The sequence below is a fragment of the Sus scrofa genome, chromosome 11, assembly GCF_000003025.6.
Source record: "Sus scrofa isolate TJ Tabasco breed Duroc chromosome 11, Sscrofa11.1, whole genome shotgun sequence".
NCBI lineage: Eukaryota > Metazoa > Chordata > Mammalia > Artiodactyla > Suidae > Sus > Sus scrofa.
The window spans coordinates 25,552,503-25,570,637 of NC_010453.5; the positions used below are offsets into that span (position 1 = coordinate 25,552,503).

Here is an 18,135-nt window from a genome sequence, read left to right on the forward strand (position 1 = left end):
AAAAAAAAAAAAAAAGAACGAAAAAGAAAGAAAACTACTGACCAATATTCCTGATCAACACTGATGCAAAAATCCTCAACAAAATAATAGCAAACAGATTTCAGCAGCATTATTAAAAGGACTATACACCATGACCAAGAGGCATTTATTCCTGGAATACAAGGACAATTTAACATAAAAAACTGATCAATATAATATGCCACATCCACAAAATGAAAGAAAAAAAAAACCACATGATCATCTTAATTGATGATGAAAAAGTATGTGACAAAATTCGACACCCTTTCATAGTTCCATTCATCACTCATCAAACTCTGAACTGAAGGAAACCATCTCAATATGATGAATGTCCCATATGAAAAACCCACAATGAACATGTTCAGAGAATGAAAGCATTTCCACTGAGATCAAGAACAAGGCAAGGATGTCAGCTTCCCTCACATCTACTTAACAGGTTATTAGAAGTTCTATTGCCAGAAGGCAAGAACAAAATAAATAAATAAAAGGCATCCAAATTGGAAAGAAGCAAAATTATCTCTGCAGGTGATATGATCTTAATTGTAGAAAACCCTAATTTCACACACAAAAAAACCCATTAGAATAAATGAACTCAACACAATAGCAAGACTTTACACAAGTCAATGCACAAAAATCAGTTGCACTTCTATACATGAACAATATGAAAGGAAATCACTAAAGCAATTTCATTCACAATAGCATCAAAAAGAATAAAATCCTGAGAAATTAACTTAACCAAGAAAGTGGAAGATTTGTGCAATGAAAACTACGAAACTGCTGAAAAAACTCGGTATGACATAATTAAATGGAAACACATCCCATATTCATGACCTGGAAAACCCAGTATTATTAAAATATCAAAACTACCCAGAGAGACCTATCTCCATCAAAATCCCAATGCCTTGGGGTTTGTGTTTTGTTTTGTTTTTGCAGAAATAAAAAAGCCCATCCTAAAATTCACATGGAATCTCAGAGGACCCCAATAGGCAAAACAATCTTAAAATGAAACCAAAAGGACTCACTCTTGATTTCAAAATTGAACTACAGGGAGCTCCTGCTGTGGCTCAGCGGAAACGAACTTGAGGAGAAAAGAACCTGATGAGTATCCATGAGGAAGCAGGTTTGATCCCAGGCATCACTCAGTGGGTTAAGGGTCTGGCGTTGCCCTGAGCTGTGGTGTAGGTTGCAGACTTGGCTCGGATCTGGCGTTGCTGTGGTTGCTGTGACTGTGGTATAAACTGGCAGCTGCAGCTCTGATTGGACCCCTAGCCTGGGAACTTCTATATGCCAAAGGTGCAGCCATTTAAAAAAAAAAAAAAAAAAAAAAAGAAAGTGTGGTCTTGGCATAAAGATGGGACTAAAAATGAATGGAACGGAACAGAGTCCAGAAATAAACCCTCTCACATATGGTCAAATGATTTTTTTTTGACTGTGCCTGCAGCATGCAGAAGTTCCTGGGCCAGGGATTGAACCCAAGCCACAGCAACAACTTGAGCCACAGCAATGACAATGCCAGATCCTTAACCCACTGACAATGCCAGGGAACTTTTTTTTTTAAGCAGTCAAATGATTTTTGACAAGAGTGTCAAGACATTAAAAATGCAGAAATAACATTCTTTTCAACAAACTGTATGGGAAAACTGGATATCCACGTGCAAAAGGATGAAGATGAACTTTTTAAACACCATATAACTAACACCAAAAATTCATTCCAATGGATCAAGGATCTAAATGTGAGACCTAAAACAATAAAACTCTTGCAAGAAAACAGTAAGACAAAAGCTTCACAATAGTGGATTTGGCAATGATTTCTTGGATATGACAACAAAGGCACAGGAAACAAAAGAAAAATTTATCAAATTGTACTGCAGGAAAAGTTTAAAAATCTGTACACCTAAAGATACTATCGAGTTCCCATCATGGCTCAGCAGAAATGACTCTGACTAGTATCCATGAAGCCGTAGGTTCAATCCCTGGCCTCGCTCAGTGGGTTAAGAATCCAGCGTTGCAGTGAGCTGTTGTGTAGGAAACAGACGTGGCTCGGATCTGGAGTTGCTGTGGCTGTGGGGTAGGTCTGCGGCTACACCTCCAATTTGACCTCTAGTCTGGGAACCTCTGTGTGCCATGGGTGTGGCCTTAAAAAAACAAAACAAAACAAAACAAAAAAAACACTATCCTCAGAGTAAAAAGGCAACCTACAGAATGGGAGAAGATATTTGCAAATTATGTATTTGAAAAGAAATTAATATATAAAATACATAGATTAAAAACTCCACAACAAAAAAGCCCAAAACATTCAATAAAATATTTGAATAAGGAGTTCCTGCCAGAGTGCAGTGGGTTAAGACTCTGACTACGGCAGCTAGGGTCACTGTGGAGGTGCAGTTTGATCCCTGGCCTGTCACAGTGGGTTAGAGGATCTGGGGCTGCCACATGTGCAGCATGGATTGCAGCTGTGGGTCACGTTCAATTCCTGGCCCAGTAACTTCCATATGCCGAGAGTGCAGCCATTAAAAAAAAAATTGGAGGGGAGTTCCCATCATGGCTCAAAAATTAACAAACCCAACTAGGAACCATGAGGTTGCGGGTTCAATCCCTGGCCTCACTCAGTGGGTTAAGGATCTGGCATTGCCATAAGCTGTGGTGCAGGTCGCAGACAAGGCTCAGATCCCGTGCTGCTGTGGCTGTGGGGTGTAGGCTGGCGGCTGTTACTCCAATTTGACCCCTAGCCTGGGAACCTCCATATGCTGTGGGTGTAGCCCTAAAAAGACCAAAAAAAAAAAAAAAAAAAAAAAAATTGGCGTTTCCATTGTGGCTCAGTGGGTTGAGAACCTGAGTAGTATCCATGACCATCAGGATTCGGGTTCAATCCCTGGCCTCACCCAATGGGTCAAGGATCCGGCATTGCTGCAAGCTGTGGCTCAGTTCCTGCGTTGCTATGGCTGTGGCATACGCCAGCAGCTGCATCTCTGATTCGACCTCTAAGCCAGGAACTTCCAAATGCCTTAAGTGTGGCCTTAAAAAGAAAGAAAAAATAATCAAAAAATAAAAAACCACACTTGAATACACTTCTCCAAAGAAGATATACAAATAGCCAATAAGCACATGAAAAGATTTACATCACCAGTCATTAAGGAAATGCAAATCAAAGCGAGATCCCATCTCACACCCAAGAGGATGGCTAACTTAAAAACAAACAAATAAAAAACCAGAAACGACTATACACAGGGATGTGAAAAAAACTGGAACCCTTGTGCACTGTTGTTGGGAATATAAAATGGTACAACTGCTGTGGAAAACAGTACGGCAGTCCCTCGAAAAATTAATCACTGAGCCACAAAGGGAACTCCCGTGATTGTATTTAATACCACTAAATTGTACACTTAAAAATGGTCAACATGGTTAATTTTGTTAAGTGTATTTTGTCACAATGAAACAGAAAAAAAAAAAAGGTTTTGGAGTGTCTGCTGTGGCACAGCAGGTTAAGGATCTAGTGTTGTCACTGAAGCAGCCTGGGTCCCTACTTGGTGAGGGTTCAATCCCTGGCCCGGGAACTTCCACATGCCATGCCTGCCACATGCTAGGAAAAAAGGAGTTGGCACAGTAGGTTAGGAATCCGACTGCGGCAGCTCAGGTCATTGCAGAGGGTACAGGTTCAATCCCTGGCCCGGCACAGGGCATTAAATTAGGATCCAATGCTGTTACAGCTGCAGCGAGGGTCACAGCAGTGGACAGGATTCAGTCCCTAGGCAGGGAACTTCCATATGCCATGGGTTTGGCCATTTAAAAACAAACAAACAAAAACTGGTTCTAAAAGTGCACTCCTCAGATCACTAATATCATTGACGTTAGCGAGAGAATCACCTGGTAATTTGTTAGAGATGCAAATTTTTGACCAAACCCCAAATTTACAGGATCAGAAACTCTGGGCTCAGCAATGTTTCTAGTAAGCCTTCTAGTTAATTTGGAAATATACCCATTCCCTAGAGTTTGAGAACTGATTAAAAAAAAAAATGCTGCTGTAAGACTATTATAAAGCAAAACAAAAAATAATAGACATTTTTAACCCACCATGACCAATAACACTCCATCAATCTTACTTAAAATATCTGCAACTTGAAAAACTCTCGAGGCTTAGGAATTCAGAACTCAAGTTGTTCAAGTTATAGAGTAGAATTTTTTTCATGAACTTATACTGCCATCTACTGGCAGGTGCTAAAACTGCAGCTAAAGCAGATTTTTAAAATAGAGATGTACCTTTGCATCTAGGGTGAAACATTTTTAAATCACTTTTTTTTTTCTGCTTTTTTTTTCAGGTCCACACTTGTGGCATACAGAGTTTCCCAGTTCCCAGGCTAGGGGTTGAATTGTGTGGTAGCACCGGATCTTTAACCCACAATGTCATGGTTACTAGATTCATTTCCACTGCACCACAAGGGAACTCCTAAATCACTTTTAATAATTTTTTAAATGTACCATAAAACATATACTGAAGTTACATACAATTCTTCATAAAGGCATGTAATTACTATTGAATAAAATGGATCTCCAGCTTTAGAACTTCAAAACAAGGTTTGAGGAAATACATTAAGGTAATGCAAAGTTCACATAAAATATCCTAAATGCAAAAAAAAAAAAAAAAAGGAACACTGTCCTCCTGGTTCATTAGGCATATTTATATTTATTGAATCTAAAAAGTGTATATTCTAGTCATTCACTCAGTAATTAAGTGAACAATTCAATTTTCCAAATTTGTCTATCAAAGTTAGTCTGTCTGAGTCCAGTGAGACACCAACATCAAATGCTATCACTTACACGTGGAATCTAAAAAAAAGAACACAATGAACTTCTCTGCAGAACAGATGCTGACTCACAAACTTTGAAAAACTTGTAATAGTTTCTAAAGGAGACAGGCTGGGGTGGGAGGATGGGCTGGGGGTTTGGGATGGAAATGCTATAAAACTGGGTTGTAATGATCATTGTAACAACCATAAATGTAATAAAATTAATTAATTTACAAATAAAAAATTAAAAAATAAAGTTAGTCTGAGTGAGGTATAAAAGACCCATTTTACTTCAAGTGTACTTACCGTTTATATTTCAATTATACTGTACAATTGTATATCCAATAATATAATTATATACCATATGATTATATTCAATTACACAATATAATTGTATATTGTTATGTATTTACTTCCTTTCTTATAAAACTTAATACGTAAAGACTATTGTCGAAAACAGTATTTGCTGGAGTTCGTGTCGTGGCTCAGTGGTTAACGAACCCGACTAGCATCCAGGAGGATGCAGGTTCGCTCCCTGGCCTCGCTCAGTGGGTTAAGGATCTGGCATTGCCGTGAGCTGTGGTGTAGGTCGGAGAAGCAGTTCCAATCCCACGTTGCTATGGCTGTGGCATACGCCAGTGTCTATGGCTCTGACTGGACCTCCAGCCTGGGAACCTCTATATGCCGTGGGTGCAGTCCTAAAAAGACCAAAAAAAAAAAAAAAAAAAAAAGAAAGAAAAGAAAATAGTATTTGCTGCTGCCATTTAAAATCTAGAACGCCAATCCACTTAAGTTAGGTATCTAAGATCACAATAAAACTTTAAGTCTCAAAATAGCTCAAATTATACAATCAAAATGTTTTATGAACTGAAAAAAATTTCCAAGTTCAACTACCTTCTCCTGATGTAAATATTCTTCTAATGGCTACATTTGAACAGGATTGAAAAAGCCTTGTTTTTTAATCTAAAAAACAAATATGACTATTGTACATCGTTTCCTACATTATTTCCTACATTACAGCTTTTCTTATGTAACAGCTAAAAGAACTCTTTACTAACCTTAAAGACAAACTCCTACAAACTCTATCTGATATAGAATTTTTCACAATATGAATACAGATCATGCTGAAAATGTTACTGCAACATGAAAACCACTAAAACTCTTTTCGGATTTTTTTTTTTTTAACCCAAATTAGAAAACAAACCAATAGTTTACTGACAAGGACCAAAGCTGTTGGGTTAATTGCCAAGAAATGTATAATTAACAGTGACAATTTTGGTTTCAAAGAAGCTAGTGAGCAATAAGTTGTCCAAGAACTGACATGAAAATGAAAATATGCAATTTGCTGCAGAGATGAGATGCGAGTGGTGGGGGTGCTGAGAGAAATCAGTAAATCCTCACTGAATCCAGGACCTCAAAAAATTTATCAGTTCATTAAAACACACATCAACTGTTTAAACATTATTTTCCCCAACTTTAAGATCCAGAAACAGGATTCAAGTAGTTGCTCAAGCAATTAAGTGATGGAATCAGGATTCCAAACCAGGCCTGATTCCAAAGAAATGCTCTCTTTCCTAGAAATACTGGGTACCTAGAGTAGAATAAGAGGTGGTGTTACAGCTAATTCACCAACTGAAATTTCTTTAAGTTGTATTTTAATCGTGCGTGTTTTATAAAAACTATACTAGCATGACCTGCAGTTTTTACAAAACAAAAAAAACAAAGTAATCAAAATTAGTGGGAAATGTTAAAACAAGTAACACTAGAGGTGTTAGGTAGATTTGGCAACAACTGTGAAGGGGATTAATAAAAGTCAGCAGACCTTAGACTAGGCTGCGATACGTTCCCAAGTAGGAAAAGCACTTGCTTTTATTTTCCACATGCCAAACTTGAACTATTTTTAAACAAAAAATGAATTCGTGAACATCATAATTACCATTAACTGTTGATCAGTATGTCTGAAAAATACTCTCTGATACTGTTACCACTGCGAATCATAACTTTTGGAATTTTTTTGCTTTTTATGGCTACACTCACAGCACATGGAAGTTCTCCGGCTAGGAGTCAAACCGGAGCTGCGGCTGAGGTCTACGCTGGCAGCCACAGCATCTGCAGTCATCCAAGTCGCATCTGCAACCTACTCCACAGCTTGCAGTAACACCAGACCCTTAACCCACTGAGCAAGGCCAGGGCATCTTCATGGAGACAGCATTGGGTCCTTAACCTAAGCCACAATGGAAACTCCCTGGAATTTTAAATTAGAGAATTGTTGAGAGTTCCCTGATGGCCTGGCAGTTAAAGATCTGGCATTGTCACTGCTGTGGCTCGGGTTACTGCTATGGCTCAGGTTTAATCCCTGGCCCCAGAACTTCTGCATGCCAAGGGTGCAGCCAAAAAAGAAAAAACAACAAAAAAAAAACCCGAGTGAGGGAATTCCCGACGTGGCTCAGTGGTTAACAAATCCGACTAGGAACCATGAGGTTGCGGGTTCGATCCCTGGCCTTGCTCAGTGGGTTAAGGATCCAGGGTTGCCGTGAGCTGTGGTGTAGGTCGCAGATGCAGCTCGGATCCCACATTGCTGTGGCTCTGGCGTAGGCAGGCGGCTACAGCTCCGATTCGACCCCTAGCCTGGGAACCTCCATATGCCGCGGGAGCAGCCCAAGAAAAATGGCAAAAAGACAAAAAGACAAAAAAAAAAAAAAAAAAAAAAAAGGAACCCAAAACCCAAGCAAACAAACAAAGAAACAAACTCACAGATACAGAAAATAGATGAGTGGTTACCAGAGGGGAAGGGGCTGTATGGTAATGGATAGTAAGTGGATTTGTAGCAGCAAACAATTTGTAATGTACACAGATGTCAAATTATAACTGGTTCTGTCTAAGTTTCAGGCTGTATACCTGAACATATATAGTATGAAAAGAACATAATTCCATCTAGAATAGCGTAAAAATACTTAGAGATGAATTTAACAAAAGCTATATAAGACTTGGATACTGAAAACTACAAAATACTGTTGAAAGAAAATAAAGACAATCTAATAAATGCAAAGACCTCCAATGTCCACAGACTGAAAGACTCAATAGTGTTAGGATAAAATTACTTCCCAAAGTGATCTACAGATTCAATGCAATCCCTATTAAAATCCCAGCTGGCTTTTTTTGCAGAAGTTGAAAACTGATCCTCAAATGCAAATAGAAATTAAAGAAAGTCTTAATGGCCAAAAGAATATCAAAAAACAAATTAGGAAATCCACATCTCTAACTTCAAAGTTTACCCCAAAACTACAGGAATCCAGACAGTGCGGTATTAGCAAAAGGAGGGACCTACAGATAAGCGGATCAGAGTCCAGAAACAAACCCTCACATGTATGGTCAATTTAGTTTCAACAAGGCTGCCCAGACTTTCAATGGAAAAAGAACAAGTGCGGCTGGAAAACGGGGCAGACAAATGCAAAAGAACAGAGCTGGACGCCTCCCTCCCACCACACACCAAGATGAACACAAGTTTAGTTCAACTCTCAAAAGCGCATGGGAGACATTCCTGCTGTGTGCTTAACAACTAAATAAAGAGATATCGAAGAGAATGTGAATGCATTCTCGGTTCCTTCCTTAAAAACGCAATTTCCAAGTTTTATAAAACACCAACAAATGTTTAACACTGTTTAATGGTGGTAACTTTGGATCAATGGTAATTTCACATCTATATTGGAGGGTTTTTTTTTTTTTTAAAGTTTATGCCCCTTATGAAACTGAGAAAGCCAGTGAAAGCTCAGGAATCGCTCAAGAGGAACAGATTATTTAATGGCCACTGTATTCAGTACGTGCTGTAAGGCAGTGCTACCAAAGCCATACTCTATTCTAATTCATGTACGTCAGTCCCTTATAATTTTTGACATTTCATCTCATCTTTCTTCTCTGCCATCCCTGCCAAAAAGAGTAAGAGAATAATTTTGCCAAATGTTACTTTAAATAACCTACAGAAATTACTGGTAGGCACTTCATGTTTTCATATGAATCAATCACTATCAAAAAATTAACAGTAGTGTTGTGTCGAATAAAGCATGCTACAGACATTAAGGAGCTGTAAGGGTTGTTTTTTTTTTTTTATGTAAAAAAATGACACCTTTTACTAATAGGGTACTACAGGTGTCTTTCACAAGTGGGGACCTGCCTATTTGGCAAGGAGATCGAATGCACCAATGGTGGGAAGAGAGTTCTGAAGTTCCCGTAGCTAATCTCAACCACTGCCCTCTAGATATTATCCGTTGTCCCTTTTGGTTTATGAAATCTGCCGCCAAAGGACAAATCAGTTACACCTATCAGTGACATTTTCTCAATATTTTATTATTCACAATAATTGCTAATTTACAAATAACTGTGAGTCAAAGCTAAATAAACATAAAGTGATAGGAGTTGTTTAAAAAAAAAATTTTTTTTTAAAGGGCCACACCCGCGGCATAGAGACGTTCCCAGGCTAGGGGTCGAATGGGAGCTGTAGCCACCAGCCTACACCACGGCCACAGCAACAAGGGACCTACACCACAGCTCGTGGCAACACCAGATCCTTAACCCATTGAGCGAGGCCAGGGATCAAACCAGCCGTCTTCATGGATACTCATCGGGTTTGTTACTGCTGAGCCACGAGGGGAACTCCCAAAAATATTTCAGCATTTCTAATAAAATCTTTCCTTTATCTACTAGTAACTTTCAAAAAGTGATTATAGAAAGAACACAAGATTTTAGACCTTAACAAATAATAAATAAAAGCAGAACTAATTTTCTATTAACTTTTCATTTTCTAAGTTATCTTTCTACCAAAGAAAAAGTCTGTTTCCTAATTTTAGAAAACAGGGACTTCCCTGGTGGCAGGATGGGTTCAGGATCTGGTGTTGCCACTACTTCAATGCCTTAGGTCGCTGCTGCGGTACCAGTTCAACCCCTGGACCTTTCACATGCCGCAGCATGGCCAAAAATGGGGGATAAAAAGGCAGAAAACTATGATTTTCTTTATTCAAAAACTAGCTACAACTATTAAAATGTAGTCTGTTAGTTAAAACTAATAGTACCCAATGACATTTTGCTGTTGCGCTAACAATCGTCCACGCTCTAGTTTAAAAGTAAGCTTAACAAATTTAAAAATCCATAATTATGCTGTAAGTAACAGATAATTAATCATGAAATAGTTAAAAACAGACCTCTGGACAAGGTCGAATTTAAAATCCCACCAGCAGGAGTTCCCGTCGTGGCGCAGTGGTTAACGAATCCGACTAGGAACCATGAGGTTGCGGGTTCGGTCCCTGCCCTTGCTCAGTGGGTTAACGATCCGGCGTTGCCGCGAGCTGTGGTGTAGGTTGCAGACGTGGCTCGGATCCCGCGTTGCTGTGTCTCTGGCGGAGGCCGGTGGCTACAGCTCCGATTCGACCCCTAGCCTGGGAACGTCCATATGCCGCAGGAGCGGCCTAAGAAACAGCAAAAAGACAAAAAAAAAATAAATAAAAAAAATAAAATCCCACCAGCAGAGTATACCCAATAAAAACAGCCACCTATTAGTGCTTCTGTAAAACCGTTATGTAATCAATTTCACATGCTGACATGTCCTTTAATATTACTTACGGTACAGGCATAGAATTTCAATTCATCTATTTTAAGACTAAAGTGCACACCGTTACCAGAACACAGAAAATGACCAAAGCATTTAGATTATTATCTACATGGAAATCCTTCTATAATAATTAAGTTAGCAAAAACACTACCGCAAAACTGAATAAAGACCAAATTTTACCTTTTCTGCGTCGTAATATAGAGATTTCAGCGTGGTAAACAAGGGTGGGCAGCCTTTACTGAAGTTAACCCTCAGGAATTTATCCATTAGTTCTCTAAACTTTGCACCTAGAAACAAGAGTGTACTTTGTTATACTTCGATTGAGGCAAACAGTTCTCAAAACTAGTTTATAAATAAAAATAAAACTCCTTCAGAAACAATGATGCCCCTACCCAATGTTTAAACCCAGAAAGTTGGTCAGCATCGTTTCTTATTTGTTAACCCCCCAAAACGCCTAACACCAAAGATCTCGGTCGGCAAGATTTTCCCCGTGTCTACAATCAAAGTATCTTCCAGGGACACTTTCGAGAAGCAGGTACGCAAAATGGCTGTGCAGCTTTCAGCAAAAGAAACCTACTCCCCATTCTGAAGGTAGGTCCCCAGAGGAGGTACCTTTCCTAATCTCGCCGAGCAGCAGAGCTCAGTCCCATGTGCAGACATCTTAGAAGGCACTCTGCCAACCACAGAAGGATTCTGCTGTAACCAGCCCTGTATTTAAGTAGCAGCTTTTGAGACACTAAAGCAGTATTTATAAATGTCTTCCAAATCAACTAGTGATGTACATCAAGAATCATTCATTTCACAAATATCCATCAAGCACCTACTATGTGCCAGGCATTGTGCCAGGTATCCAGGATACAGCTGTGAGTGAAACGAAAAAAAATTTTTTTAAATTCTGCCCTCGTGGAACTTATTAACACTTTGGTGGGTGAGATGGGCAATAAGTAAAATAACATATGTAAGGCATTAGACTGAGCCCTGGGGCATTCTAACATTAGAAGTAAATAAACACCCCATTGGTAACACCAAGTAAATAAATCTCCTGTTACTGCTAAACACTTACCAGAAAATATCTGTGTTACTTTTTAAAAGCAGAAAAAATTGAAAACAAAAATTTAATACAAAGGCTCTAACCTTTTTGACAGTAAGATTAACACATAAGGACACAGATTTGCTCACTCAAAAAAAAAGGAAAAAAAAAGAGAGACATGTATGCCATGAGCGTTTTAAGTCAAAGTAAGACTAAGACTACTGAACTGACCTTTCTTAACTAAGGTCATTCCTTTTCTTTAGGTCATGCCTGAAAAGGGCCACAGTTGTAGCATATGGAAATTCTCAGGGTAGGGGTCAAATCACAGCTGCAGCTGCCAGTCTTCGCCAGCCACACCAACCAGAGCAATGCCAGATCAGAGCCGTGTTCGCAACCTACACCACAGCTCAGGGCAATGCAGAATCTTTTTTTTTTTTTTTTTTTTTTTTTGGTCTTTTTGCTATTTCTTGGGCCGCTCCCGCGGCATATGGAGGTTCCCAGGCTAGGGGTCGAATCGGAGCTGTAGCCACCGGCCTACGCCAGAGCCACAGCAACGCAGGATCCGAGCCGCGTCTGCAACCTACACCACAGCTCACGGCAACGCCGGATCGTTAACCCACTGAGCAAGGGCAGGGACCGAACCCGCAACCTCATGGTTCCTAGTCAGATTCGTTAACCACTGCGCCATGACGGGAACTCCGCAATGCAGAATCTTTAACCCACTCAGTGAGGCCAGGGACTGAACACACAACCTCATGGATACTACTTGGGTTTGTTATTGCTGAGCCACAATGGGAACTCCAAGGTCATTCTTTATGAATCACATTGTACCAAAATACTCAACAATCCAAGTGGTTACTGTTATTGGTTATGACTGACAGTACTGAACAAAACATGCATGCTCAACATAATCCTGATGTCAAAAACTGGAAGGAAAAATTTGAATTTTATTAAGCGAAAAATTTATTGAATATAAAAACAGGTTTAAAGTTTGTTACTTCAATTTATTATAAAGACTGTTTTCAGATCATCCCTAGTCTTTACATCAGAGAAAATGCTAGAAGATTTGATCTCTGAAACTACTTTTCTGGGGGGCTGCATCCACAGCTTGCAGAAGTTCCCAGACCAGGAACTGAATCCGAGCCACAGCAGGCACCCAAGCTGCAGCAGTGACAATACCGGATTCTTAATCACAAGGCCACAGGGAACTCCCTCTGAAACTAGGAAGTAATGATGAACATTTAACCCGAATGAAATTTCGTGCAGCTTTGATCATTTGTGGTTTTCAAAAGATGAACATACAAAGTATACCAAGACCACATAAAATTCCACTCTGAGTTGAATATACATCATTACTTCCTTAAAAATCACAAGTAGTTTCAGAGGAGTTCCCGCTGTGGCACAACAGGACCCATGGTGTCTCTGGAGTGCTGGGACACTGGCTCAATCCCCAGCCTGGCACAGCAGGTCAGGTTAAGGATCTGGCGCTGCCACAGCTGTGGTGTAGGTAGCAAGTGCAGCTGGGATCTGATCCCTGGCCCCCGGCCAGGTAATTTCCATATGCTGTGAGGTGGCCAAAAAAGAAAAACAAACAAACAAAAAACCCCAATGTACTCAGCCCGTAAGTATCCACAATATGGAAAGCTTCTCCTCCCATAAGCTGTTATTTCAACTGTGCAGCTCTAGCTATGAGAAAGAATAAGGAAGGCGTTATGTACTGACATAGGACTGAACTCCAGGTATAGAGGTAAGTGAAAAGGAAAACTAGGTACAAAGGAATCTGTTACTTCTCTACAAAAGGGGGAAAATAAAACCATACATAAACCCTCAGACAGGAACTTTGGCTTATATGCATGACGTACTTCTGGAAGAATAAACCAACAGTGGCTGTCTCCAGGGAAATAAACTTGGTGACCCTGGAGTTCCTGTCGTGGCTCAGTGGTTAATGAATCCAACTAGGAACCATGAGGTTGTGAGTTCAATCTCTGGTCTTGCTCAGTGGGTTAAGGATCTGGCATTGCTGTGAGCTGTGGTGTAGGTCGCAGACGAGGCTCGGGTCCCGCGTTGCTGAGGCTGTGGTGTAGGCCAGCAGCTAGAGCTCTGATTAGACCCCTAGCCTGGAAACCTCCATATGCCGCAGGAAGCCGCCCTAGAAAAGGCAAAAAGACAACCCCCCCCCCAAAAAAAAAACCGTGGTGACTGGACATGAAAAAGACTTTGACTTGAAAACCCTTTTGTACCCTTTTATTTAGAACTGTATGAAGGCACAGTCTAAACCAGAAGCCCACACAGCTACTCAACCACACAGTCACACACTACATGCCAAAATTACTTACCATTTACACATCACATAATTTTTTCTTTATATATAAAACTATTTCACAAAAATAAATAATTTCTCTTCTTCCCATTTATTTTCAAATAATTCTTTAGTTCCCCCCACCTCCAGCCGAGTCTTTCCTTTAGGGGGAAAAAGTCTATCAATCATTAATGTGCCTGCTTAGTACTGCAACTTATAAAACAAATTATCTGACTACAGAGATGTTATGCTAATTCTTCACTAGATGTAGCAGATTCACACAAAAACTGATGTCCAAAAAAACACTGCTAAAATAATGAATAAAAACACCAAGATCAGACTGCATCTGATAAATGGGATTTTTTCTAAATAACGTGCATGTTCTCACTCTAAAAAAGAAATGATAATCACGTGACCTAGTGGAGGCGTTACCTAACACCACAGTGGTAATATTAGAATATTTAAATGTATCAAAACAAAACATACACCTTAAACTAACACATTATATATCAATTATATCTCAATAAAAAATAAAAATAGGAGTTCCTGTCATGGCTCAGCAGTTGGCGAATCCGACTAGGAACCATGAGGTAGCGGGTTCGATCCCTGGCCTCACTCAGTGGGTTAGGGATCCGGCGTTGCCATGAGCTGTGCTGTAGGTCGCACACACAGCTCAGATCTGGTGTTGCTGTGGCTATTGTGTAGGTCGGTGGCTACAGCTCCGATTAGACCTCTAGCCTGGGAACCTCCATATGCCACAGGAAGCAGCCCTAGAAAAGGCAAAAAAAAAAGACAAAAAAAAATTAAAAATAAAAATAAATAATCCAATGAAACAAAAATAAAACAGAAGTAAAATCTGCTTAGCATTCTCTGTTTAATACTCTGGATTATCTCCTTCCCTCTCCCTCCTCAGCCAAGGAAGGCAAATAGATACAATGAATTAAACTAGTTATTTTGAAGAGCACTATTTTCGGGAGTTCCCGCTGTGACTCAGTGGTTAATGAATCTGACTAGGAACCATGAGGTTATGGGTTCGATCCCTGGCCTCGCTCAGTGGGTTAAGGATCCGGCGTTGCCATGAGCTGTGGTGTAGGTCGCAGCCGAGGCTCGGAGGTTTGGATCTGGCGTTACTGTGGCTCTGGCGTAGGCTGGCGGCTACAGCTCCTATTAGACCCCTCGCCTGGGAACCGCCATATGCTGCAGGAACAGCCCCAGAAAAGGCAAAAAAAAAAAAAAGACACACACACAAAAAGAAAAGCGCTATTTTCACAGCACTTAACTTTTCAGGCTGTTGGAGAATCTCCCCCAAGAACTTCTGCTGTGTTCACTAATCTACAGATAATAAACCTTTTATCTAAAAACCGAACATTTGGGAGTTCCCATCGTGGCTCAGAGGAAACAAATCCGACTAGGAACCATGAGGTTGTGGGTTCGATCCCTGGCCTTGTTCAGTGGGTTAAGGATCTGGTGTTGCCGTGAGCTTTACTGTACGTCGCAGATGCAGCTCGGATCTGGCAGAACTGTGGCTGTGGTGTAGGCTGTCGGCTACAGCTCCTATTAGACCCCTTGCCTGGGAACCTCCACGTGCTGCTGGTGCAGCCCTAAAAAGCCAAAAAGAAAAAGAGGCAGTAGGAGTTCCTGCTGTGGCTCACTGGGTTAGGTACCCGACATAGGGTCCACGAGGATCCAGGTTTGATCCCTGGCCTCGTTCAGTGGGTTAAGGATCCGGCGTTGCTGCAAGCTGCAGCATAGGTTGCAGATGCGGCTCAGATCTGGCATTACTGTGGTGCGGCCATAAAAAATAATAAATAAAAATAAAAACCCGAAAGCCCTTTTCAAAACTTGCATTTTCAAGTTCATCATGTTTCTTGAAAAGATCTTATTTCTGACTCTGATAATGCTGAGATACCTTTCTTACTACACATAAAATGCTTCTAAACAGGCAAAAGAACCAGTGAATATTCAGCTGTTGCACTGGTACAATTAAGTAGTTGCACAATTTTATACATGATCCCCAGAGCTTTATAAACACATGTATGTTAAAACCTTACAGTGACTCTGACCTTGAAGCCCAAGCCATCAAGACCCTTCAACTGAGGCCTATCTTGTAAAAAGACCCTTTTAGTGTTTCAAAGACAGAATGTCCTAGAGGGTTCAGAGTGATTCCACTTTAACCTAAATTACACTTCACAATCAACAACTGGCCCCAGGCTAACTTTCAGTAAAAATATATTTACTATCTTATACACAAAAGGCCACCTATGGAATGATTCCAGTTCAAAATAGGCAGATCTACAGGTACACAAAGTTAGATTAGTGGCTGCCTGGTTGAGGGCGTGGGGACTGCTAATGGGCATGAGTTTTCTTTTTGGAGTGATGAAAATTTTCTGAAACAGATAGTGATGGTGGCACAACTCCATGAGCATACTAAAACACTGAGTTGCACACTTTAGAAATGAATTTTATGGTCTGTGAATTAATAGTTCAAAAAGCTTTTTGTTTTTAAAGGACATACGGAAGTATATCTGACCGTGGAAATTCAAAACACATAATTAAAAGTTCTAGGCAAGGAGTTCCCACTGTGGTGAAGCAGAATCAAATCTGACTGGTAACCATGAGGACGCAGGTTCTATCCCTGGCCTTGCTCAGTGAGTTAAGGATCTAGCATTGCCATGAGCTGTGGTGTAGGTCAGTCTCGGCTCAGATCCTGAGTTGCCGTGGCTGTGGTGTAGGCCAGCAGCTGTAGCTCCGATTGAACCCTCGCCTGGGAACCTCCGTACGCTGTGGGTTCAGCCCTAAAAAGCAAAAAAAAAAAAAAAAAAAAAATTCTAGGCAGTCCTGCAGAAACCTGATTGCTGTGTTTAACCAGCAGAAACCTGATTGCTACGTTTAACCAAAAGCTTCCCAAACTCACTTGACTAAAGAACTTCTTAGTACAGTACTAAGCACCCTCCCCATCAAGCCTATTAACATTCACTTGGACTTAATGTTCCCTGGAAAACATTTGGAAATCTGCCTGTTTCACAAGGCCAAAACAAAACCAAAACAATACTCTTCATCATTTATATAAGTGAAAGGCACTATTTTTTTCTTTTAAAATGAATGTGTACCTACTGCCTAATCCAGTACATTTCTAAGAGGTATTTCCTTTATTTTTCAAGTCAATAAAAAAGCTTTTAATTTCCATGACTCTTTTGATAAAAAGAAAATAACACATTTATTTATACAAATATTTCTGTTGTAAATGTGAATTCATTAGAAAATGAATTCCCCCTCCACACCCCATGCCTACAATAGAGATTTTAAAGTTATATTAGCTTCCTAGGGTCTGACTTGTAGTCAAAAGACATGTCAGAGGCCCCAATATATAATTCATAATCTACAATGCTTTGAACTAAATATACAAGACGGCTTTAAGAAAAAGGCATAATCTTTCATAACATCATCAACGAAGTCATTAATTCTCTGAAGAATACATTTACCCACGATAAATTCAAAAGCATACGAGTTCAGCTACAACTTAGATCAAGGTCATGAATGTACTACTGTTAAAGCACATCACAGAATACCTACCACAGTGTTCCAATTTACAAAAACTACAAAAAGCGGGGCTTTTGTTTTTGGTTCTAGGGACACAAAATACATGCAGCTCTACAAAAACAACAGCATGATAAAAGGCAAATTTCAGGAAGGTGGTCAACTCTAAGGAGAGAGGGCCCTGCACAGGATCGGTGACGTTCTTTGTTTGTGGTGGGCACAAAGAGCTCATAACCCTTTCTCTGAATTTACGTCCTAAAGAATCTAAAATTTCAAAACCTCTAGCACTTAAATCATAATACCTCACATATAATATATTCAAGGGAATTTATTTTCTAAATATGATGCTTACCTTTAAAGTCCCAACACACAAACAATTTTATACAGATAATTTCTGATATTTAAAGGCAACATAAAGCTAAACCAACATAAATACTCTTAACAACATGTATGCATAACAAATTAACAACTGATCACTCCCACCCTCCAAGACTGGTGTAGATGCAAACTCTACTCCAGAAAAATCAGTTTTTAAAATGTGAATGGCATCGACTAATTTCAACAAGTAATTATCCTAATATTACCTGGGACAAGATTCAAAGGTAATCTTCTAGGTGAAATTGCTCTGGGGTGCTGCTGACTAATTTCTTCATAAATCTGAAGCCTCTCTTCTAAAGTGCCTATTATCAGTAAATACGTATGAGATTCAAAGCATAAAAACTTTTACTTGTGATAAAATGCTAATAAACTTTTGAAATTATGTTAGAAATTTAAAAAATCACATTATCAGTATTAAAGGTGCTGTCAATTTTTGTAATAATGACATTAAAAACTCTATGGCCATGAAATAATATAATCAGTAAAC

General features: G+C 39.7%; 1 protein-coding gene across 11 annotated transcripts in view; it reads right to left on the bottom strand.

The window, feature by feature from the left end:
• The window catches only part of NAA16 (N(alpha)-acetyltransferase 16, NatA auxiliary subunit), a 66,445-nt gene that overhangs the window by 23,606 nt on the left and 24,704 nt on the right, over positions 1-18,135 (bottom strand). For 8 of the 11 annotated variants that reach the window (XR_002336686.1, XR_002336684.1, XR_002336685.1 and 5 more), the window contains 2 exons: positions 17,855-17,950; positions 10,585-10,691 (listed from right to left, as the gene is read on the bottom strand). Coding sequence is in view for 8 of the 11 variants with exons in the window: in XM_021065626.1 (XP_020921285.1) it covers positions 10,585-10,691; positions 17,855-17,950 (203 nt within the window). In the remaining 3 variants the exon portion in view is untranslated. The remainder of the gene's footprint in view (positions 1-10,584; positions 10,692-17,854; positions 17,951-18,135) is intronic. The other 3 variants (XM_021065630.1, XM_021065627.1, XM_021065629.1) reach the window with 1 other exon arrangement.